Genomic DNA, 24,629 nt, shown 5'->3' on the forward strand with positions numbered 1-24,629 from the left:
ATGTTGCTTGAATTGCTGAGTTCTTCCAGTATTATATTTTCATTCTAGGTTCCTGCATCTGCACTCTTTGGTCTTGCATAATAATAAGACATTGAACGAGTATGAGAAACAGCACTCCAAGTGATGCCGTGCCCCATTGTGGCACTTTGTTTCACCTGGATGCTGAACTGTGGCTGGCTGGCTGGGGAAGTGGCAGTGCAGTGGACCTGTGCAGATGCAAAGGAATTAATGACAACCGGACAGCTTTCCTGAGCTGCCTCCAGCAAGTATGCAATGCATGAGGATGACACCACACCCATCATAATTTACCATGTCAGAAAACTACGATGACATGGGGAAAACATTTTTCAACAGTGACTCAGTAAGAGGGTTAGTGACCACTCCTGCATTCAATCTCTGTATCCTCAGGTGCATGTCAGGTTTGTTGGGTGGCTATCGCTCAGTGTGTACACTCTGCATACAGTCCTGTGTACACAAACAAGGACAAACCAGGTGGAAGCAATGGAAGGAGTGTTTGCACTTCCCTGGAGCCATGACTTCAGTGTTCCTCATAACGTTCTGATGACTAGGAACTGCGCCGCAAACTCCTACAAACGCCAATGCGATCACCAGATCACACACCTTTTCAGCACGTTGTTGGAGAATGAATACTAACCCAAGGACACTGGGAGAACTCCTCCATTTTTAGAACAAGAAGCAAAGCCAGTTTGACTTGTTGAACATACTTCGAGTGGTAGAGTGGTAGAGATGGGAGCAGGCCCATCAGCCTACCTTGTGCATGCCAATCAAGTCAGCACACTGGGCTGGTCCCATTTGTCTGCATCTGACCCATTGCTCTTGAAACCTTTTCTATCCAAGTCAGTCTTTGAAAAGTCAGAATTGCACCTGCTTTTAAACCTTCCTCCGGCAGCTCATTCCAGATACGGACCATCCCGATTGAAAAAGGTGCCCCTGAAGTCCCTCTTAAATCTCTCTCCTCTCACCTTAACCCATGTCCTCCAGTTTTTGATTCCACTATCCTGGGAAAAATACTAAATGCCCTGTCCCACTGTACGAGTTCATTCAAAGAGTTCTCCCGAGTTTGCCCTGATTCGAACTCAGAGATTTACGGTAATGGCCACTCGTCGGTACTCGGGGCTCTCGTAGACATTTTTCAACATGTTGAAAAATCTTCACGAGTCTTCCCGAGCTTACCGCATTTCCCGAGTACCTGCCATTAGCTTTACGAGCCGCTAAGAGACGTCCCCGAGCTCCGACATACCCGCTACGTTTATTCTACATGCTTACCACGAGTTCGATTTTTTTAAACTCGGGAGAGCACTTCAATGAACTCGTACATTGGGACAGGGCCATGATTGTTCATTTCATCCACGCCCCTCATGATCTTGTACACCTCAATAAGGTCACCCCTTAGCCTTCTATGCTCCAAAGGAAAACGTTTCAGCTTATCCAAGCCTATCTATGCTGCCTCACATCGCCAGAGACCCGGGTTCGATCCTGACTACGGGTGCTGTCTGTACAGAGTTTGTACGCTCTCCCCATGATCTGTGTGGATTTTCTCTAGGCGCTCCGGTTTCCAAACTACAAAGCTGTACAGGTTTGTAGGTTAATTGGCTTGGCATAATTGTAAATTGTCCCTAATGTGTGTTGGATAGGTGTTAACTGTGCGGCGATCGCTGGTCGGCGCGGACTTAGTGGACCAAAGGGCATGTTTCAGCGCTGTATCTCTAAACTAAACCTCTCCCTATGTCCATCCTGCAAGTCCAGGTAAAATCTTTGTGAATCTCTTTTGCACCCTTTCCAACTTAATGACATTCTGTTCCACGTATGACTCCACCCTCAACACGATGACGTTCTTCTCCACCCTTCAGTAAGATTACAGCTGACCTTCTACCTCAATACTACACTCCTGAGCCAATACCATCTCTCTCAAGTTGCTTCGTAGTGGCCGCGAGACTTCATTACCACTCGAGAGCCCAAATAGGGGCCTAGGCCTTTTATTGCACCTGGTCGGCAGTATTTTCTGAATGATCATCAGCTTTAATTCTGTCCCCGTGTCTAGCACGGGGTGTCGGGACGAGTAACAAATCTTCTGACTCAGGCACCATCCACTGAGAAAACAGCAAGTGGCAAATGGCCCGAGGGAGAATAAATCAAGGAGTTGGCAGTAGGTATTAAGCAGAATCTTAAAATTAAAGACGTGGGGAAACTATTGGGACGAGACAAAAAACTGCACTGTGGTTTATGAGATGGACAGCAGGACCATCCAATTATTTGGTTACGCGCAAAGCACAAAGTCTTACAGACGGCATTCTGAACCAACCTTCCCATTAATGGTCAGACTGGAATACTCAGTCTTTGTCACGGTGTAGGGAGGAACGGCAGATGCTGGTTTACACCGAAGATAGACACTGAATGCCGGAGTAACTCAGCGGGACAGGCGGCATCGCTGGAGAGAAGGAATGGGCAACGTTTCAGCTCGCGACCCTTCTCCAGTCTGAACCCATTCCTTCTCTCCAGATTCTGCCTGTCCCGCTGAGTTACGCCAGCATTTTGTGTCACTGTTCGACCAGGTAAACTCTGTGCGTATCACTGCATGTTCCATTCCCCTTTCATCCTCAGCCACCCACCTACTCACATTCTAGTCTCTCTCAGCACAATTCATCCAGTTACATAAAAACGATTTGCCGGAGAAGAATTTCCTATTTATTAACGATACAAAACCAGCAAGAAACAGTTACTTCCTGCTGGTATCTGACCTTGGCTGTTGATATGATGCAGCCTAGCTGACAGTTGAAAGAGACTTCCAATTGTTATTGAGACCCACAGAGTTGTACCTGGGCATGGCTGTAAAGGTACAGGCAAGCTCACAAAGAGTCCGGATCCAAAATGTCACCTATGCATTGCGTCCACAGATGCAGCCTGACTCCAGCAATATGTTTTACATAGGGTCCTGCATCTGAAATTCCTTTGGTCACCATTAACCCCTCTCACCACTAACTACCTGGATCACAAATTACTTGTAAGCAACGCCACGATATCATCTCGCGCAAATACCCAACTTGCTGAAAGGTAGACAAAAGAGACCGTATAAAAGGGTTTGTCTGAACACCCCCCCCCCCCCCCCCCCCCCCGCTTTAATGGTTCGCTACAGCCCTTCAGGGAAGGAAGCGTGGCAGCCCAGAAACAATCCCAGATCAGACAATTAAATTGACTCTTAAATGCCCAGGCAAGTCACGCAATTCGGAGCAGTTAAAGATGGGCAATAAACGGCAGTGACGCCCAGATCCCAAAATGAATAAATAAAAATTCTCTTGGGCCAAAGATCGAATTGGAAAGATAAGCTAGGAAAGTACTGGGCCTACTATTGTGTGGGGGAGGTTGGGTCGGGGCAGGGTGACAGAGAAATCTGGGTAGATAAGGACATGGGTTATCTGATCGTGTTCAATGTGGAAGAACAGCCTCACATTCAGTGAGCTTACAACCCCAGCAGCACGAACATCCAACTCTCCAATTTCAAGCACTCCCATCCACCTACTTTTGAAGGAACTCCAGATGCTGGTTTAAACCATAGAAACAAAAAGCTAGACCCGACCCGACCCGAAACGTCACCCATTCCTTTCCTCCAGAGATACTGCCAGTCCCGCTGAGTTACTCCAGCTTTTTGTGTCTATCACTTCCTTATCTACCCAGCTTCACCCACCCTCCTCCCCATCACCCACCCCTTCTATACCATGTTCCCCGTTTCTCACCTCGCTCCCACATACCCACCATCATCACTCCCAGGTTCTCCATTTCACTCCCTGCCTTCCTTTCGTATGGGATCCCACCATCTGCACCCCTTTGTTTTTGCCACTGATCACCCCCAGCCTTTGTGACGGTGACGGGTATTACAATCGGGTGACACGCTGCAGGGCAAGGGTAAGGGAGGGGGAGAGGTAGGAAGAGCAAGGTGGACAGTTGTGGCACACCCGCAGCAGTTGAGTAGACCACGGCCACACACCATCCAGGCGCACACATGGATGACCTGGAATCTGCCAGAGGGACGATAGCGAGTCAGGATGTTCAGGAGGGAAAGGGAATGAAAGAGGAATAGCGGAAATGTTATTTCATGAGATCTTGTACAGAACAAAGGCAACTCAGAGTGTGTGGGCCTCCCTTCAACAACAATCGAGAGCCAACATCTGGCTGGATACTAGAGACACAGCCACCACACTCTCCTAGTAACAGGTGCCCCGGCACAACCAGATGCACGTCCTGGTCCTGCACTAGCTCCAGGCTACCATTAGCCCTTGAAAATAAGGAGGCCCGAACGGCGCAGAGAAATAAACAAGGCAACCATTTCACACACAGCGGAACAATCACAGGAAGCCCTCTTTCCATCCTCATCCCGCCCGCCCAACTCTGCCATACAGTTACCTAATTAGATTGGTCACATGACAGTTAATTGCCCAAACACATACACCCACAACATCTGTTCCAGTTACCGTCACAAGTACTACCTGAGTCAAAGTTCTCACAACTTGTTGAGTGGTTACCTCCCAGCCTTAGAATGATTTCCTCCACTCTAAGGTGGTGACTCATAACTTCAACACCCATTCTTATCCACGACCATCTGAAAATTCCAGTAAAGAAGGATCGAGTAGAAAACTGGGGGTGTTGTTTCAGTCAGGGTTGTTCTAGAACCAACCACCACTCCAGTCAGGGGCAATTTAGAGAGGAAACCTCAGCAAACTTTTACACAACACTCGACAGGTTAGGCCTCATCTCCGGGCAATGGATTTTAGGAAGAAAGTGAAAGGATTGGAGAGGGAGCAGAAGATTTTCTGGAATATTCCAAGACTTCACTTAATGTGCAGCTCCACGGAACACAAGCTTTGGGGGAGAATATTGTAATGTACCGAATCATTGTCGTCGGGAACGCGCTGTCTGAAAGCTGATTCAACTGGAACTTTCAAAACGGAATTGACTATATACTCAAGCTGTAAACCAAGCAAACCCATTCTCTGAAGGATGGGCCATGATCATTTGTACACAATTTGCAAGGAACCCTGGCATAAACTAGGTGGGATTGGGAAGTGGATGCACAGGCTTTAAGGGGATATAAACAAACTGAGTGAATAGAGTCAGAGACATATGGAAATAGGCCCTTTGGCCCAACTTGTCCATACCAATCAACATGCCCCATCTTCGCTCTTCCCACCTGCCACAATTGGCTCACGTCCCCCTAGATCTTCCCTGTCCATGTACCTGTCCAAATGTGTTATTGTCCTGCCTCAATTATCTCCTCTAGCAGCTCGTTCCAGTAACCCACTAACTACACTCTGTGTGGAAAAAGTAGCTCCTCATGTTCTTAATAAAAGTTTCCCTTCACACCTTAAACCTTGGTCCTATGGTTTTTGATTCCCGTACCCCAGGAAAATGATTCTGTGCAGACACCCTACCCCCTCATAATCTTGTACAGCTCTTGTACCCCTCAGCCTCCTATACAAGGAATGAGCAAGAACATGGCAGATGCAATATAATGTGTCGGGAGGAGAACAGAGAATGGGGAAAGATGAAAATGTAGTTATCCACTTTAGTGCACAAAACAGAAGTTTTTTTTAAAATGGCAAATGATTGCTTGATGTTACAATTCAAAGAGCGAGGTGTCCCTGCAGGTACACTACGTAGCTCAGGCAAATTGTATGTTGGTCTTCATAACTGAATATACGAGGAACAATGACTTTAAAACAATCATACGGGCGAGAATGCACCAATATTGCCCCACCCTCTCTGAATCTTAAAAGTAACTTGGTTTCTCACTTTTCCAGTTCTGACCTGAAAGGCGACCTGCCTTTTCTCTTTCCCCAGATGCTGCCTGACCTGCGGAATGCTTCCGCCATTCTCTGTCATTCCCAGAGCACCATGTACAGTATCGCTCTCCTTATTCCAAACAAAGAAATATTCTTGTCATAAACCACGTGCAGCAAAGTCTCGCTAGAAACGTTTCAGGGACGGTGGGTTTGTCATATGATGAGCAATTGAGACTAGGCCCTTATGCCCTTGTTGCTTGCTGCTTTACATCGCCAGAGACCCAGGTTCGATCCTGACTGCGGGTCCTGCCTGTACGGAGTTTGTACGTTCTCCTGTGACAGCGTGGGTTTTCTCCAGGTGCTCGGGTTTCCTTCCACACTCCAAAGACGTACAGGTTTGTAGGTTAATTCACTTTGGTAAAAATTGTAATTTGTCCCTAACGTGTAGGATAGTGTTAGTGAATGGGGGTGATCGCTGGTCGACGTGGACTAGGTGGGCAGACGGGCCTATTTCCACGCTGTATCTCTCAAGTCTAAAAATCGAATTGCAAGTTATAAAATTCTTGAGAAGGGATGCAGAGTCATTTTTGTTAAATAGCCATACGTCTTCCCCAGGAACCCCCATGAAACCCCCTTAAGAGGCACATCTTCAGCAAACTGTTGTAGGGCATTGCATTAAGAAGCTTATATTGGGCAGCTTTACTCTGCAGAGGGGGTTTCCCATTAGATGTCAGCACAAAAGCCAGGCTGAATTCCCCCATGGTGCCAACACTGAGGGAATGTTGTATGTTTGAAGGGACAGCACCGAGAGAGTGCCGTATTTATCTTTCACTGAACGCTGCATCTTGCCCAGTGACTGGATTTTAAACAATCTTCTGCCATGTTAGAAGAACAAGTTTGTTCTCCCAGTTGAATGGGCCTAACATCATCCTCAATATCATCCTCAATATATACATAGCGAGCTTCCACAGTGAGAAACGCAACCAAGCGTTTTGGTGGTCGACAATACAACTGTGACTAATATTTTTTAACTTTCTAGTAGTTTAAATAGCTTGAAATCATGTGAGGCACTCCCCTGTCATAGGCAGACCTGACCTGTCCATAAGATTAGACAATGTTTCCATAATGACAAAAAGCAGATTTACTATTTAGAAAGCACATCAAATACCTAAGGAAATGGGCAGACAATATGTTGGGATTCTTTATTAAAGAAATGCCCAGGACCCAAAACATGGTCTGTCCCTTTCCATCCACAGATGCTGCCTGACTTGTTGAGATCCCCCAGCATTCTGCTTTTAGTTCAAGGGCCCAGCACCTGCAGTTTGTTTGGTCAACATAAAGCATTTGTGCGTACTACTTAGTGTGTGAGTGGAACATACTGTCAAAGCCAGGCAGAACCTTGGGTTTTCTGTGGGATTGGCATATGATAGACCTGACGCAGGCATTCCACAATCAGCTCCGGAATGATCAGACTGTGGAATGATAGCTTCTGGTCATTCTGTCCTGCTTCAGGAAGGACGGGATTAACATGGTGCAGGAGCCAGAAATCCTGGGTGGATGGTTTCCCTGTTCTGATGTCAGGAGAGGTGACCTTTGAGCCAGAGCCGTTCCCTCTTCTCCCAATTCTCACTGTTGAGCAGTCCTGAACACATGCCGCCCATGCTTGCTGGCCAGTTAAGCCACGCTGCCTTTTAAAATTCTCACCCGCACGTCTGAACCTTTGCAAGTTTCTCCTCCAGCCCCATACAACTCTTCCAAAATCTCATGCCTCCCCTCGTTCTGCTCTTGTACATGTCCAAATTTCCTTTGTTTTTGCCAAGAGGGCACCCCCCTCTTCAGGTATTTTGGTTGAACTATTGTCTTTATCCCTCTCTGTCTTTCTCACTTTCTCCCATCCCCACTTGAAACACTCATTAAAATCCCAGGTCTTCACACGTGCCTTCAGTCAATTGTCCTGGTCTATGCCTCTAAAGCAGTGGTTCCCAACGTGGGGCGTACGCCCCACAGGGGGGCAATTTGATTTTTAAGGGGGGCAATTGAGCGCGACTGAGGAGGTCTGGGTCCAAATTTTCGATTTTTATTTTTTTGGATTTTCCATCAGGTAAACAAATGTAGTTTATGTTTCTTCAGCTGAAACGGAGTTCACTTTTTAAATGATGAATTATATATCACCACATGGGGGGGGGGATCATCAGGATTTTAGAGGTGATTAGGTGGGGCATGGCCAAAAAAAGGTTGGGAACCACTGCTCTAAAGCAAACGACATTCCATTTGAACTTCATACAATGTACTTCTTTTTTAGACACAAAATGCTGGAGCAGGACAGGCAGCATCTCTGGACGTCACCCATTCCTTCTCTACAGAGATGCTGCCTGTCCCGCTGAGTTACTCCAGCATTTTGTGTCTATCTTCGGTGTAAACCAGCATCTGTAGTTCCTTCCTACACACTTCTTTTTTAGTTAAGTTAGTTTATTGTCACGTGGATGATCAGCCATGATCACATTGAATGGTGGTGCTGGCTCGAGGGGCCGAATGGCCTACTCCTGCACCTATTGTCTATTGTGTACCAAGGAACAGTGAAAAACTTTTTTGTTGTGTACTATCCAACCAGCGGAAAGACTATACATGATTACAATCATGCCGTCCACGGTGTACATTTCTGGTGCACATTTCTGTACCTTTAATTTAGTTAAAGTGCTCGATAAGAATCGCAGAGTCAATGAGTACAAGGAGATATCTGTAGAACTGAAAACCCTTAAAAGGAGCACAGCATAAAACAAAAGGTTGTCACAAAGAGCTGGAGCAACTCAGCGAGACAGGCAGCATCTCTGGAGAGAAGGAATGGGTGACGTTTCGGGTCGATACACTTCTTCAGAATGGCTGACCCGAAACATCACCCATTCCTTCTCTCCAGAGATGCTGCCTGTCATGATGAGTTACTCCAGCATTTTGTGTCTACTTTGATTTAAACCAGCATGTGCAGTTCTTTCCTACACATAAAATAAAAAAGATTTGACAAGAAATGTTTTAAATGCCTAGCGTCCCTGCTTTCAAGGGTCGAAGCTGGACAGCCACACTGAAGCCACGTGGCTTTACAGATCTACTTGGCCTCCAGAGGGGAATTTTCAAGTGCTATAGGCTTTGGTGTTTTTGACCCACCTGCCAGGAAACAAGGCAATTATGTGTGAAGACTCAGGCCTAAACTCCCCCTTACCCATCCCCACTCATGCTACTATCAGAACACTTGAAGCAATAGTTAAAGAGGAGAGAGAATCACAGCATTTCTTGACCAACAACAATTAATGAATCCGAACTCTGGCAGAGACGATTTCTTGACAGCCAAAATCGTCACGTTAAGGGAGATCTATTACATCAATCACGTGGCTGACAAACTGCAACGATACATGCCTGTGACTTGCAGATCCCCGTCACTGATCAACATTCCTCCATTTCCTGGTTTACTTCATGGGCAAGCTAGCCATTAGTTCAGCCCTCTGTGATCCTGGGGTATGGAGGATCTCACAGGTCATACGTGATGGGTGCAAAATTAGGCCCTTCGGCCCATCAAATCTACTCCGCCATTCAATCATGGCTGATCGATCTCTCCCTCCTAACCCCATTCTCCTGCCTTCTCCCCATAACCCCCGACACCCGTATGTCTTGCTTCTGTGCCTCGCACATTGCACAAACGCAGGCAGGGTCACACCTAGCTTGCTAAAGCCACATCCAGGGCGCACAACATTTTACTCGGATTGTAAAAACCGCTGGCCCCTCCAAGCAGGAAGGATCCCACTGTGGGAGAGTGAATCATTCCCCATCAATCGGACACTTAAATGTCTCATGACTTCCCCTCTTTTGCCATGTCTCTTCATCCCCCGCAAGTAGCAAAATAATGTTCCAAAGGCTTTTTGAGATAACATCTGCTGTCAGCAATTCTCCCATTGCGTCAGCCACATTACTAGATGTTCACCCTCAAACATTCGTCCCAATTTCCAACCTTGCCAAAGACAGAGTTGGACAGGTACGCAGATTGCCCAGACCACCATTATTACTCATGCACACCCCTGCCAACCACTGTGCAAGCAAGACACTTCAAACCCAATGTGCTCAAACTCTACAGAGCCCTTCCAGGATGCCAGCAATGTCTCAGTCAGGGGACAAAACACACAAAGCCACCGTCCAACTTCAGTATTCCGTCACCAGGGATCCAACATCGTACGGCAACACCCCCTTCCCCCCCCCCCCCACAACATCTGACCACCCCAACCCTCCTCCCCCCAGAGCCAAACACTCCCGTCCACCCGAAGCAGCCCAACTAGCAGTTTCTCCATCCTCCCTCCCTACCACAGATTGACTCCACCTCCGCCTGGCGTGAAACATGTCCAAACCTCAGCCTCTCCCCCAGCCCCCCAAATGGCGGGGCCCGTCCACAGATACTCCCAACCCAAATAAAAGCCCAAATCGTCTGCTACACTCCGCCTGAGCCCCTCCTCATCTTCCCATCCCATCTCAGCACTCCCGCACAAAACTTCAGTTGCATCCCCCTGCCAGAGGCCCCACCCACAGATTCTTCAGCCTTCACCAGCCAAACCCCCCCTGCCACTGCCACCCCTGCCTGACCCCAAGTGGACTTTACGCACATTTGCTGCCAACCATACTCTTCTCCACCCACTGACGCTCTTCCCCATCTGACCCTCCCCCACCCCCCTCCTGCCACTCAACAACCCCAAAGGGAGCCCCCCTCATTCCTCCCCGGATCAAAGACCCCTCTCCCTTCTAATCGCATGAACTAAGCACTCCTCTTGCCCCCCTCATCCAAACATAGCACCCCCTAATTTTTCCCCAAGAACCACCCCTATCCATCCTTACAGGGCCAAACCTCCCCCTCCCCAGGACCAAACCCCCTCCTCCTCTCAAGACCAAATTATATCCATCTCCCTCCCTTCCAAAACCCCCTCGAGGTTCAAACCTCCTCTCCTCCCTTCCCCCATGGGACCAAACCCACTCTCACCTCCCAGGATAGAACTCCCTCATCCTTAATGTCCAAACCCACTCTCTTATCCCCTCCCCCTGGATCAACCCCCTCCTCTCCACTGGGACCAAACCCTTTCCCCCTCCCCCCCCTCCCCCTTCAATACATTTTCCCCTCGGGTCAGAAACCCCTCTCCTTCCCCTCCTGGTGCCGAACTCCCTTCTCCCCTTCGTGGGACAGAACCTCCACCCCCCCCCCCCCCCAATCACAGAACAAGCCCCCTCTCCCCCCTTCTGGAACTGAACTCACCCCCCCAGGACCAAACCCTATTTATCCCCTACTTGTACTGAACCCCCTCTGCCTCCATCCCAGGACCAAACCCCCTTCCCTTTTCCTCCAACCCCCCCCCCCCCCCTTGCCAGGACTGGACCCTCTCTCCTACCCCCCCCCCCACTGAGAATCCCCATTCTGAGCCCAAACCCTCTTCGGTCTCCTTCCCCTCCTAGAACTCCCCCCCTTCACCACCCGGGACTAAACCCCCTTCCTCCCATCCATCCAACCATCCATCCCAGGACCAAATCCCTTCTCACTCCCCCCCCCCCCCCCCCCCCCCCCCATACCAGGACCAAACCCCCACAACTCCCCCTCCCCCCAGGCCCCCTCCCGTTACAGAAACCCCCTGCCCCCCGGGTCAGAACGTCCTCCTCTCTAACCCCTCCCCCCCCCCACATCTGGGGCTGAATCAAATTAACCGTCCCGTCGGGCCCCTAACCCCCCCGCCCCCCTCCACAACTCTCCTCGGACCAGACTCCCTCTCACTATCCCTCTCTCTTCCCCCCCCCCCCCATGGCAGAACCCCCTCTCCTGGCCCCCTTCCTCATCCCATCCCCCCATCCTGGGACCAAGCCCCCTCCTGAGACCAAACCTCATTTACCCCCCTCCCTGGGCAGACTCCCCCCCCCCCCCCACAGGTTCCCTCCACTCTCCCCCCTCACAGCCCCCCCCCCTCCTCTTCCTCCACTCTCCTCCTCTCAGCCCCTTCCTCCAATCCACCCCCCCCCCCAGGGCAGACTCTCACCCCCCCCCCCCTCCTCCCTCTACTCCCCTCCCAGGGCAGACTCTCCTAACTCTACTCCCCCCAGGGCAGACTCCCCTCCTCCACCTTCCTTCACCCTATCAGGGCAGACTTCCACCCCCCCCCTCACTCTCCCGGGACAGACCCCCCTCCTCCACCCCCCCCTTCCTTCACCCTCCCAGGGCAGACTCTCACCCCCCCCCTACCTCTACTCCCCCCAGGGCAGACTCCCACCCCCTCTCCTTCCTCTACCCCCCCACTCTCCCGGGACAGACCCCCCCCCCCTCCCTTCCTTCACCCCCCCCAGGGCAGACTTCCACCCCCTCCCCCCCTCTCCTTCCTCTTACCCCCCCCCCCCACTCTCCCGGGACAGACCCCCCCCCCCCCCCTCCCTTCACCCTCCCAGGGCAGACTCTCACCCCCCCCCCTCCTACCTCTAACCCCCCCCCCCCCCCCAGGGCAGACTCCCATCCTCCACCCCCACCCCCCCCCTCAGGGCAGACTTCCACCCCCTCCCCTTCCTCTACTCCCCCCCCACTCTCCCGGGACAGACCCCCCCCCCCTCCCTCCCCAACCCCCACCCCGCTTGACTCACCTCCGACCCGGTACATGTTGGCCGCCATGGCTCGGGCTCGGGGCCCGCCCGCCCGCCCGCCGGGTCAGCGCTCCCTGTGGTCCCGGCGCCGCTGCCCCGCTGCTGGGCTCCACCGGGCGTGGGCCTGGGCCTGAGGCCCCCACCTCCCTCCTCCTCCCTCCCTCCCTCCCTCCTCCTCCTCTCACTCTCACACTCCCTCTCTCTCTCTCCCCCTGACCCTCCTCCTGACCCTCCACCCTGGCTCCTCCCGGCCGCCCGCCCGCCCGCCGCTCGCTGACTGACTGGACTGACCCGGGAGCGGGGTTGTTGTTGGAGGGGGGGGGGGTGGGGGGAAGAGGGGGGAGTTGGGGTTGGGGGGGGGGGTGTGGGGGAGAGAGTGTGTGAAAGAGGGGGGGGGGGAGCGCGCTCCGGCGGGCGGGGGGGGGGGGAGGGCGCGCGTGGTGGCGGCGGCGGGAGCGCGCAGTGGTGGTGGGTGGCGGGGACGCGCTGACCCCGGAGCGGGGTTGTTGGGGGGGGGAAGGGAGGAGGGACAGAGAGAGGGAGGGAGGGCGCGCGCTCCGGCGGGCGGGCGGGGACGCGCGTGGCGGCGTCGGGGGCGCGCGGGCACGGGAGCGCGCACTCACTCACCCCCTCCGCTCTCTGTCTCTCTCTACCCCTGAGGGGGAGGGGAAAGAGATGGGGTTCGGTCCTCGGGGAGGGGCCGGGAGATTGGGGTTCAGGTTCAGTGATGGAGGGGCCGGGAGATTGGGGTTCGGTCCTGGGGGGGGGGGGGGAGATTGGGGTTCAGTGATGGAGGGGGAGATTGGGGTTCAGTGATGGAGGGGGGGAGATTGGGGTTCAGTGATGGAGGGGGGAGATTGGGGTTCAGTGATGGAGGGGGGAGATTGGGGTTCAGGTTCAGTGATGGAGGGGGGGTTGGGGTTCGGTCCTGGGGGGGTTGGGGTTCAGCGATGGAGGGAGGGAGATTGGGGTTCGGTCCTGGGGGGAAGATGGGGTTCGGTCCCTGAAAGGAAGGGGGGCTTCTCCCTCTTGGTGGGTGAGGGGGGGCATGGAGTCACCACACCCCGGGGTAGAGACAGAGGGCGTTCGCCCCCTTCCCCCGGGCGGGGGGGAGAGAGAGAGAGACCCGGCTCTTCGGCGCGAGGGTCGACAGTTGTCGTCACGTGGCCCCGCGAGTGTCGACAGTTGGCGTCACGTGTTGGAGACCCCATGGTCACGTGGCCCCGTGAGGGTCGACAGTTGGCGTCACGTGGCCCCGCGAGGGTCGACAGTTGACGTCACATGGCCCCGCGAGGGTCGACAGTTGACGTCACATGGCCCCACGTGTTGGAGACCCCATGGTCACGTGGCCCCGCCAGGTTCGACAGTTGGCGTCACGTGGCCCCGCGAGGGTCGACAGTTGGCGTCACGTGGCCCCGCGAGGGTCGACAGTTGTCACGTGGCCCCGCGAGGGTCGACAGTTGACGTCACATGGCCCCACGTGTTGGAGACCCCATGGTCACGTGGCCCCGCGAGGGTCGACAGTTGGCGTCACGTGGCCCCGCGAGGGTCGACAGTTGGCGTCACGTGGCCCCGCGAGGGTCGACAGTTGGCGTCACGTGCCCCCGCGAGGGTCGACAGTTGGCGTCACGTGGCCCCGCGAGGGTCGACAGTTGGCGTCACGTGCCCCCCCTCCTGTGGCGCGCGGGGCATCCATCCGTCAGTCGGGCGGCGGCGGCGACGGTGGTGGTGAGTCTTGCCCGACCGCTGATTTGCTTTAACCGGGTTTCGGCCCGAAACGTCGCCTATTTCCTTCGCTCCATAGATGCTGCTGCACCCGCTGAGATTCTCCAGCATTTTTGCCTACCTTCGATTTTCCAGCAACTGCAGTTCCTTCTTGAATGCTTTAACCGCCTCTTTTTTACCGTCTCCTCAGGTCCGAACCCCCTTCCCCCCAGAACCGAACCCCTTCTTTCTCCCCCCAGAACTGAACCCCTTCTTCCCCCCCCCCCCCCCAGAACCGAACCCCTTCTTTCTCACCAGAACCGAACCCCTTCTTCCCCCCCCCAGAACCGAACCCCTTCTTCCCCCCCAGAACCGAACCCATTCTTCCCCCCCCCCCCCAGAACCGAACCCATTCTTCCCCCCCCCAGAACCGAACCCCTTCTTTCTCCCCCCAGAACCGAACCCCTTCTTTCCCCCCCAGAACCGAACCCCTTCTTTCTCCCCCCAGAACCGAACCCATTCTTTCTCCCCCAGAACTGAACCCATTCTTTCTCCCCCCAGAACTGAACCCCTGCTTCCCCCCCAGAACCGAACCCCTTCTTTCTCCCCCGAACCGAACCCCTTCTTTCTTCCCAGAACCGAACCCCTTCTTTCTTCCCAGAACCGAACCCCTTCTTTCCCCCCCCAGAACCGAACCCCTTCTTTCTTCCCAGAACCGAACCCCTTCTTTCCCCACCAGAACGAACCCATTCTTTCCCCCCAGAACTGAACCCCTTCTCCCCCAGCCCTTTCTCCCCCAAGATCGAACCTCTACTCCCTCACTCTTTCCAGGACCGAACCCCTTCTCTCACCCCTCCTCCCCCCCAGGACCAACCCGCTTCTTCCACCCTCCTCAGAACCAAACTCCTTCCACCACCTCAGGACCAACCCATTCCCCCCCCCAAGCCGGCGAGCACCATTGGAAAGTTGTAGTGGGCGGAAGAAGTTTCTGAGGATCCAGAGTCAAAAGTGTTTTATTGTCCTGTGCCCTGAAATGTAACAATGAAATGACAACCAGGAGGGGTGTAGGAGCGAGAGGGTGCGCTGGCTGGTTACGCTTAACAAGGTGTCTGTGGCCCTGTGCACCCATAACCCCATCACAAACTGGCTCCATCTTACAAAGCACACACCTCCAGATTCAGGGAGTTTCCTCCCAGCTGTTATCAGGCAATGGAATTATCCTACCGCATGCTGAGAGCAGTCCTCAGCTACTATCTCCCTCTTTGTTGACCCTTGGACTGTCTAGGTAGACAGAAAATGCTGGAGAAACTCAGCGGGTGAGGCAACGTCTATGGAGAGAAGGAATAGACGACGTTTTGGTTCGAGACCCATCTTCAGACTGTCTTTGAACAGACTTTACTGGCTTTACCTTGCACTAAACGTTATTCCCTTGTCATGTACACTGTAAATGGCTCGATTGTAATGTTGTATAGTCTTTTCACTGACTGGTTAGCACGCAACAAAAGCTTTTCACTGTACCTCGGTGCACGTGACAATAAATTAAACTGATCAAAGCTGCCTGAGCCCACAAAAAGTGGTGAACACTGCCCACCCTGTACATCACGGGTTCTGACCTCTTCACCATCAAAGAGATCTACAGCAGTCGCTGCCTCAAAAAGGCAGCCAGCATCATCAGAGACCCACACCACCCTGGCCAGACACTAACTCCTGCCATTGGGAAGACGGTACAGGAGCCTGCAAACTGTATCGTCCAGATTCAGGAACAGCTTCTTCCCTACAGCCATCAGGCTATTAAACACCACAACCTCCAATACCTCTGAACTACATAAACTTGAGGGCATCAGTTTTATCTTTTTGCACAATTTTTTTGTTTTGTGTGTGTGTGTGTGTGTATATACTTTTTTTGAGCTGAACATTTTTCCCTTGTTTATTATATTGGTTTGTGTGTACTACGTTTACATATTCTGTTGTGCTGCTGCAAGTAAGAATTTAATAGTTCTATCTTGGACATATGACAATAAAACACTCTTGACATTTCAATGACTGCTGGTCACGTAATTATGTTGTAAGGAGCTACAGCATGGAAGCAGGCCTTTCAGCCCATCAGGTCCACACTAACTGTCAACTGATGTTTTTTACACTTTCCCCTCTTGGTTCTTGGTTTCTTGGTCCTCCAAATGGAATTTAAACTGGAGGTGGTGAAGGGAGGGCTTAAGCCAGAAAGGGTTATTGGGAAGAAAGAGCTACTTTAAATTTAGTTGCATCTGGTTGGGTAACTATAGTTGGGTGGAGATTATTCCATGCTTTAATTGTGCGGGGGAAGAACGAATTGCTGTACACATCTGTCTTTGTAGCTGGGATCACAAATTGGATTGAATGCCCTCGTCTGCTCCTAATTGGTTTGGGTTTGGTGTAGGTCTTGTAGTCTATGTCGAGCTGACCATTTAACATTTTGTAAAAACAGGTCAAACGGTAAGCTTCACGTCTGTCTTGGAGAGGGTTCCACCCCAGAGAATTCAGAAGTTTGGTGACACTCGCTTCTCTCTCATAGGTGTTAGTAACAAATCGAGCTGCCTGTCTTTGGACACGTTCGATGGAAGAAATGTTTTTATTAGTTCCCATTCCCATCAACACCACACACATTCGACTCTTCGCTCACAAACTGGGGGTCAATTAACCCATGACCCGCATGTCTTCAAGGTGTGGGAGGAAACAGTGGCACCCAGGGGAAATCCACACGGTCACAGAGGGAATGTAGAAAACACAGCAACCAATTTGGACACACCAAGCTCTCATTGATATGTCTGTGAGAGTGATATAGATCATCCACTTCTCGTGATCCCGGTGGGAATGGGTAAATAATGATTAGAGGATGCTCCACTGAGATAAGCATAAAATGCTGGATGAATTCAGTGAGACAGGCAGAACCTGTGGAAGGGATGGACAGACGATGTTTTTCGTGCATGACCCTTCAGATTAAAAAAAGACACTAAGTGCTGGAGTAACTCAGCGGGTCAGGCAGCATCTCTGGAGAACATGGATTGGTGACATTTCTGGTCGGGACCCTTCTTCAGACACTGATCAAGGGGCAATGTTTAAAGGAGAAGTGTGGGGCAAGTCATCTTTACACAGAGGATGATGGGGGCCTGGGACGTGTTGCCAAGAGTGGAGGCAGATACGATGGTGTTTAAGAAACCTTTGGGTAGACACGTGGATATGGAGGGGCATGGATCACATGCAGACAGAGGTGATTAGTTTACCGCTTTGTGTGTAAAAAAAAACTTGCACTGCACATCTCTGTTACAATTTCCCAATCTCACCTTCTTGCTATGCCCTCTAGTGTTGGACATTTCCACCCTGGGAAAAGGTTCAGACTGTCTACCGCATCTATTATGCCTTTCATAATTTTATATACGTTCGGCACAGACATTGTGGGCTGAAGGACTTACGCTTGCAACTCCCTGTTCTATGTTTTAAGTAGCAGCACCACACCACAAGACCGCTAATAGTAACAACATGGAATTGCAATCATTTTCTGAGCAGCAGGAAAGAAACAATTTCCCCTTGCGTGGAATGTGGTCCAGAACAAGGGGCCCCCTCATCTTTTAAATCCGGGCTAGGGTGGTGCAGGAGGGGGTGAGGTATGTGGATCTCCCTCCCCCAAAGGGCTGGGAGGAGGAGGGGTGCCTGTTAGAAATTCCCAGATTGAGATTGGTAAATTGTTGTGGGGACAAGCAAATTAATAGTTACAGACCTGAGCAGCTGGATGGAATTAAGATCAGAATCAGCCATTTTCTAATTGAAGAACTAGGTTAAAGGGCTGACTGGTAACCTATGGACTGTGTATACAGAGAATAAAATCAGGTCCTTCAGCCCACAATGTCCAAGTTAAACGAATCTGTTCCTGCAGGTGATCCATATTCTTGCATATCCATCGGAAAACACCACTATTCCGTTCTCCACCACCTCCAGCAGCACGTTCCAGGCACTCATTACCCTCTGTACTAAAATAAACTTGCCATGCACATCTTCCAAAACGTTACCCCTCTCCCCTTAAAGCTATGCCTGCAATTATTTGACATTTACACCATGGGGGGGGGGAAAGGTGCAACCATTTCAACTAAACAGCCCAGCACCAGATACCTGGGTTTGATCATGACTTTGGGTGCTGTCCCTGTGGAGTTTGCACATTATCCCGATGAACACGTGGGTTTTCTCCCACAACCCAAAGATGTGCGGGTTTGTAGCTGAATTGGTTGCTGTGAAATTGCGGAGGGAGTGAATAACATTGAACTAGTGTGCATAGGTCAGTGCAGACCGGGTGGGCCGAAGGGCCTGTTTCCATGCTGTACCTGTAATACGAAAACTAAAGCAAAAGATTCACAGGCTGCTGGTGAACTAAACATTGTTAAAATCAGGCTTTATTTCAATGGGAAAATATATATTTTCTGTTTACAATCATCTAGTCTGCGTGTATCCCGCTTTGATCCTTTTGACATATATCAGGCTCTTTCTAATACCCTTATATATAAACAAATCTCCCAAACAAAATAAAACAGGACCTAATGAGATTGATAATTTTTACAATAAAAACGACATCCAGGAATGTTAAGAGTTAGCTTTGCAGTGTCAGAGACTGGAGAGAGGCTGGCTCCTCCCTGATTCCTGATTACCCATGCCATGGGGAAGGGGATGGTTGCCATTCCAACAACCTGCCCACCTGTCAGGTGGTTACAAGCCACTGAGCACAATGCTGGCTTCCTGTCCTCCTTTCAATCAGCGGGCAATTTTGGGCACAGCCAGTCACCTGTGGGTACCAGGTCCAAGCAGCTACCCTTGGCACTGCCTGAGGGGGGCTCTCACGCTTCCCCACAACCCTCCACGTAGCTGCCCACAGGATCACCTGCCCTGCCGTTCATCTCCTTGCCCAGACGTTCAAGACTGCTTTCCTGACCCCCATGAAAACCAAAGGGGCTGGGAAGATGAAGGGAAGTCCAGTGTGGACTGAGCGACACTATCAGAATCCATGCCTACACCCTTCCCATTCGCCATACTACCCCCGGGGCAACATCTCCACACCCGTCCCCTGCCACCTATCCAGTTGTGAGGACGAGGAGAGGCTAGAGAGAGCGAGAGAGGGAAGGGGGTGGGGTGCTGAGTGCTAACGGAGGTCTCCCTGAGACGTGTCAGAATGGTCCGAGTAAGGATGTACCTGAACCAGGAAAATCCTCATCTCCGGAGTGAGGGGAGGAGGAAGGGGGGGAGGGGGGCAGGTATGGGGAGGGATGCAAGGTCAGGGGAGGAGGGAGAGGGTATTGGGAGGAGGTAGAAGCAGAGATAGGGGAACAGGAAGGGAGTAAGGATGCGGGGGAGTAGTGCAAAAGGAAGGAGTGAGAAAAGGAGAGGGGGAGGAGATGGGAAGAAGGGGGCAGGAGAGGGAGCGGAGAGGGGGAGGAGGAAAGGGAAAGAAGGGACGGGGAGGGAGCGGAGGTGAGAGGGGAAGGGAGAAGGTTAGAGGGAGTGGGAAAGGGATAAGATCTGGAGAGAGCTATGAAAGGGTAGGAAAAAGGATGAAAAGGGAGGGTTAGGGAGGAAGATGTGGGCAAGGGAGGAAGAAGAAAGGAGGAGAGAAGGGATGGAGGTGTGAGGCAAGACAAGGGGTCTCGGGTGCTGCCGGGCAGCAGGTTGAGGGAGGAGGAAGGAGAGAAGATTGGGTGACGGGAGAGGGGAAGATTGGGGGGGATGAGGGGAAGCGGAGGGCGGCAGCAGCGGGGCCTCAGGTGCTGCCGGGCAGTAGGTCGAGGGAGGAGGCAGACGCGGAGGAGACGGAGGTGCTGTGTTCCAGCCGGCCACTGGTCACTCGCCACTGCATCACGGTGGTGTCCTTGCCGCCGGTGGAGATGAGATAACTGTCGTCGTGCGTGAAGCGAACGTTGGTGACATGACTGCCGTGCGCACCGTACATGTGGCTGGGAGCCTGCGGGCAAATGGAGGACAGAGGTATCAGATTATGCACTGGCCATGGGAGATTCACCCACCCCAGCCCGGGACTGGGAAACCAGAGACACCACCTCGTCTGCAACCTTTCACATAGATGTTCTAAGACTAGTGGCACGGTGGCGCAGTGGGTAGAGTTGCTGCCTTACAGCACCAGAGACCAGGTTCGATCCTGACTACAGGTGCTGTCTGTACGGAGTGTACGTTCTCCCGATGACACTCCAAAGATGAACAGGGCTGTAGGTAAATTGGCTGCGGTAAATTTTCCCTAGTGTTTAGGATAGAACTAGTGTATGGGTGGCGCAGACTCGGTGGGCCAAAGGGCCTGTTTCCACGCTGTATCTCTAAAACTAAACTACATAGATACATAGAAAATAGGTGCAGGAGTAGGCCATTCGGCCCTTCAAGCCTGCACCGCCATTCAATATGATCATGGCTGATCACCCAACTCAGTATCCTGTACCTGCTTTCTCTCCATGCCCCCTGATCCCTTTAGCCACAAGGGCCACATCTAACTCCCTCTTAAATATAGCCAATGAACTGGCCTCAACTACCCTCTGTGGCAGAGAGTTCCAGAGATTCACCACTCTCTGTGTGAAAAATGTTTTTCTCATCTCGGTCTTAAAGGATTTCCCCCTTATCCTTAAGCTGTGACCCCTTGTCCTGGACTTCCCCAACATCGGGAACAATCTTCCTGCATCTAGCCTGTCCAACCCCTTAAGAATTTTGTAAGTTTCTATAAGATCCCCCCTCAATCTCCTAAATTCTAGCGAGTCATAGAACTAGGAAACAGGCCCTTCGGTCCAACTTCAGGCCAAGATATCATCTGTCCATACCCTCCACAGATACTGCTTGACCCGCTGAGGTCATAGAGTCACACTGCACAGATACAAGCCCTTTGGCCCAACTCGCCCATTCTGACCAAGATGCCTCATCTATGCTATTCCTACCTGCCCGCGTTGGGGCATATCCCATAAACCTTTCCTATCCATGCACCTGTCCAAACGACTACATTACCATTCTGTTCACGATCCACCAATGTCCTCAGTGTAATTATCTCTCGGTTTGTTTGCAAAGAAAGATGTCGGTGTGACCGCAGTTTGTGGAGGCACAAGGAACTGCAGATGCTGGAACCTTGAGCAAAACACAAAGTGCTAGAGGAACTCAGCACTTCAAGCAGCATCTGGACAGGCGACCAACTCCAAATGTCTCATGTCCAAGTCTCTGGTGAGGCGGCACTTGGAGTTTTGTGTTCAGTTCATGTCACCCTGCTGTAGGAACTATGTCATTAAGCTGGAAAGAGTGCAGATTTACTAGGATGTTGCCAGGAATGAAGGGCATGAGCTACAGTGAGAGGTTGGGCAAGCTAGGATTTTATTCCTTCGAGTGCAGGAGGCTGGGGTGATCTTATAAAGATGTATAAAATCATGAGGGGGATAGGGTGAATACGCTGTCTTTATCAATTGGAGGTGAATCGAGCAAAGTTAGTGCCCGGATTTAAGACATGCCAAGAAAAGAACTTCAACTACCTCAGTATAGAACCTGTGGACCAAGGGCTAGGAAATGAGATTGATATGGATGGTTCACTGGTCAGCATGGATGTGTTGGGCCGAATGGCTTGTTTCCATGTTGTGCAACTCTCTGCCTCCCTTTCCCATCCCTGTGGAGTAACTCAGCGGCTCAGGCAGGATTAGGTGATTGTGTATGAAGGAACTGCAGATACTGATCTGAAGAAGGATCTTGAGCTGAAAGAAGGTCTGAAGAAGTTTTCGGCCCGAAACGTTGTCTATTTCCTTCGCTCCATAGATGCTGCTGCACCCGCTGAGTTTCTCCAGCACCTTCGATTTTCCAGCATCTGCATTTCCTTCTTAAACATCTCGACCTGAAATATCACCCATTCTGTCTCTCCAGAGATGCTGCCTGTAGAGTATATTGTAAAACACCCAAAAAAAAATGCACACATCCTATACTGGTGTTTTACAATATACTCCACACTGCCTGTCCCGCTGAGTTACTCCAGCATTTAGTGACTATTATGTTTAGGTCATTTTCGGGTCAAGACCCCTCTTCAGACTTCTGTGTCTTTTAAAAAAATATAAATCTGCATCTCATTTCAAACTTCTTCATCAGTCTGAAGAAAGGTCCCGACCCAAAATGTCTCCTTCCACATCCTCCAGAGATACAGCATTTTGTGTTCTAAGTAAAACTTTTGTACTGGCTGTGCCCAGTAAACAAACGGTTTAGTCCATTTTGTCCATAAGTCAGAAAATACATTAAAATCATTCAATTCAGTAACCATACCTCCAGTGTTGTTATGAATTACTTCAAAAGCCCTCCGTAAAAACTAGTTCAGCTGGTAGGAACGAATGCATGAATATGTGTTGGTCTTTTGAGTTTAATAATATGTTGGGAGTTTGCCCCTTTAGGACGGCACAGTGGAGCAACGGTAGAATTGCTGCCTTACAGCAGCAGAGACCCATGTTTGATCCTGACCACGGGTGCTGTCTGTATGGAGTTTGTACCTTCTCCCTATGACCACATGGGTTTTCTCTATGCTCTGGTTTCCTCCACATTCCAAAGACGTGTAGGTTTGTAAGTCAATTGGCTTCTGTAAATTGTCCCTAGTGTGTAGGATTGTGCTAGTGTACGGCGTGACCTTGGTTCTTGGTTTCTTGGTCCTCCAAAATATTCCAAATGGAATTTAAACTGGTGGTACCCCATCTCCCCCCTCCTCCACACCTCTCTACCCCTCCCCTCTCTCCTCCCCTCCCCACCCCTCTCTCCTCCCCCGCCTCCTCCCACCCCCATCCCTCTCTCCCCACCCCCTTCCCTCTCTCCCTCCGCCCCCTTCCCCCTACCCCTCTGTCCCTCTTCCACCACTCCCCCTCCCTCCCCACTCTTCCACTTCTCTCCCACTTACCCCACCCCTCTCCCTCCCCTCCCCTCCTGCACCCCCACCCCTGTCCCTCTTCCACTCCCCCTACCCACTCTTCACTTCTCTCCCACTTAACCCCACCCCTCTCCGCCCTCCCACCCCTCTCGCTCCCCTCCCTCCCTCTTCACCCCCACACCCCTTCCCCTACCCCTCTGTCCTCTTCCACCACTCCCCCTATCCCCTACCTCCCCTATCTACTCTGCCACTCTCTCCCCCCACCCCTCTTCCCCCTCCCTCCACACTCTTACCCTCCCTCCCCTACCCCATCTCCTCCTCCCCTCCCTCCCCCATCCCTCACACCTCTCTCCCCATCCCTCTCTCCTCCCGTACCCCACCCCTCTCTCCTTCCCCTCTCCATCTCCCTCTCCCTGCCTGCAGTCATACACAATAATAATAATAATACACATAAAAATAATAATAAATAACAAAACATACAATCGCTGGTTGACATAGGCCGAAGGGCCTGGTTCCATGCCAAATGTACCAGTGACTGGAGTTTTGCTGAAGATTTGAAGCAGTCCATCACAATTCACACATCTATCCTTATCTCACCCCTTTTGTCTTTGTACAAACATCTGCCTATCAAAACCTCTCCCTCACCTTAATCCACCTATCGCTCACTATTCTTCGTCCTGCCCCCTGCTCACTTCCGGCTTTCTTCCCCGCCCCTCTCTTCATCGGAAGAAGGGTCCCGGCCCTGAAACGTCACCTGTCCACATTCCCCAGAGGTGCTGCCTGACCTCCTGAGTAACTCCAGTACTTTTTTTTTTACAGCCAGTGTGGTCAGTCTGTAAAAAGACTGTGGTCAGTGTGGCCCTGAGACACTGACCACTCAATCCATCCTCCACTGACAATGACTAGGCCTCAAACAGGCAGCAGCCTTTCCAGAAGATTGCAGGTGATGACCGTGGAGAAGTCTGGGGAGGGAGGTAAGGGCGTGATGTCTCTCCTGCTCCCGGCGCTCCGACTGACCTTGGGCTTGGAGCAGGGATACTGGAAGAGGTGGACCTTGCAGAAGTCGTCAGCCACGGCCACCACCCGCTCGTTGTGGGAGCGACACAGCGCGTTGATGTCCGTCCCGTCAGAACCGTCCGGCCAGACTCCTGCAACGAGAGAAGGGGGGATAAGTGGAACTATGCAGGGCTCACAGGATCACCGGAAAATGACTTGAGCTGCCAGAGACAGGTACTATAACAGCATTTAAAAGATGATTGGACAGGTACATGGATGGGAAAGCTTTGGAGGTAAATGGGGCAAACGCGGGCAGGTGGCAGTAGCTTAGATGGAGCATCTTGGTCAGCATGGACGAAAGGCCATGTTTCAATGCTGTACCATATTCATTCAGTGAAAAAGAACATTATCATCCTCTCCCCTCCAGCTCTCTCCCATTTAACACTGAAAACCCAGTTAGCAGGAGCCTTGGCTCCTCGAGTCGACCGTGGACAGGAGCCAGCGTGAATTCCAGTGTCCCTCCTGTGCCCTCCCGTCCCTGTCCGACAACCCCACACTCACAGGCCGGGCCAGCAGGCTTACCGAAAACGTGAAAGCCCAGCACG

General features: G+C 51.7%; 2 protein-coding genes across 5 annotated transcripts in view; both read right to left on the reverse strand.

The window, feature by feature from the left end:
* Positions 1–12,604, reverse strand: part of mta2 (metastasis associated 1 family member 2) — a 64,514-nt gene extending 51,910 nt beyond the window's left edge. For both annotated transcript variants that reach the window (XM_033015409.1, XM_033015408.1), the window contains exon 1: positions 12,438–12,604. In XM_033015409.1, the coding sequence (XP_032871300.1) occupies positions 12,438–12,465 (28 nt within the window). In that variant the 5' untranslated portion in view covers positions 12,466–12,604. The remainder of the gene's footprint in view (positions 1–12,437) is intronic.
* A 5,930-nt stretch (positions 12,605–18,534) lies between these two features.
* The window catches only part of eml3 (EMAP like 3), a 28,552-nt gene continuing 22,457 nt past the window's right edge, over positions 18,535–24,629 (reverse strand). For all 3 annotated transcript variants that reach the window (XM_033015427.1, XM_033015426.1, XM_033015425.1), the window contains 3 exons: positions 24,607–24,629; positions 24,046–24,176; positions 18,535–20,118 (listed from right to left, as the gene is read on the reverse strand). The exon at positions 24,607–24,629 is cut by the window's right edge and continues 76 nt beyond it. In XM_033015427.1, coding sequence (XP_032871318.1) covers positions 19,918–20,118; positions 24,046–24,176; positions 24,607–24,629 — 355 coding nt within the window. In that variant the 3' untranslated portion in view covers positions 18,535–19,917. The remainder of the gene's footprint in view (positions 20,119–24,045; positions 24,177–24,606) is intronic.

Source organism: Amblyraja radiata, chromosome 45, assembly GCF_010909765.2.
Source record: "Amblyraja radiata isolate CabotCenter1 chromosome 45, sAmbRad1.1.pri, whole genome shotgun sequence".
In the NCBI taxonomy this organism is placed as follows: domain Eukaryota; kingdom Metazoa; phylum Chordata; class Chondrichthyes; order Rajiformes; family Rajidae; genus Amblyraja; species Amblyraja radiata.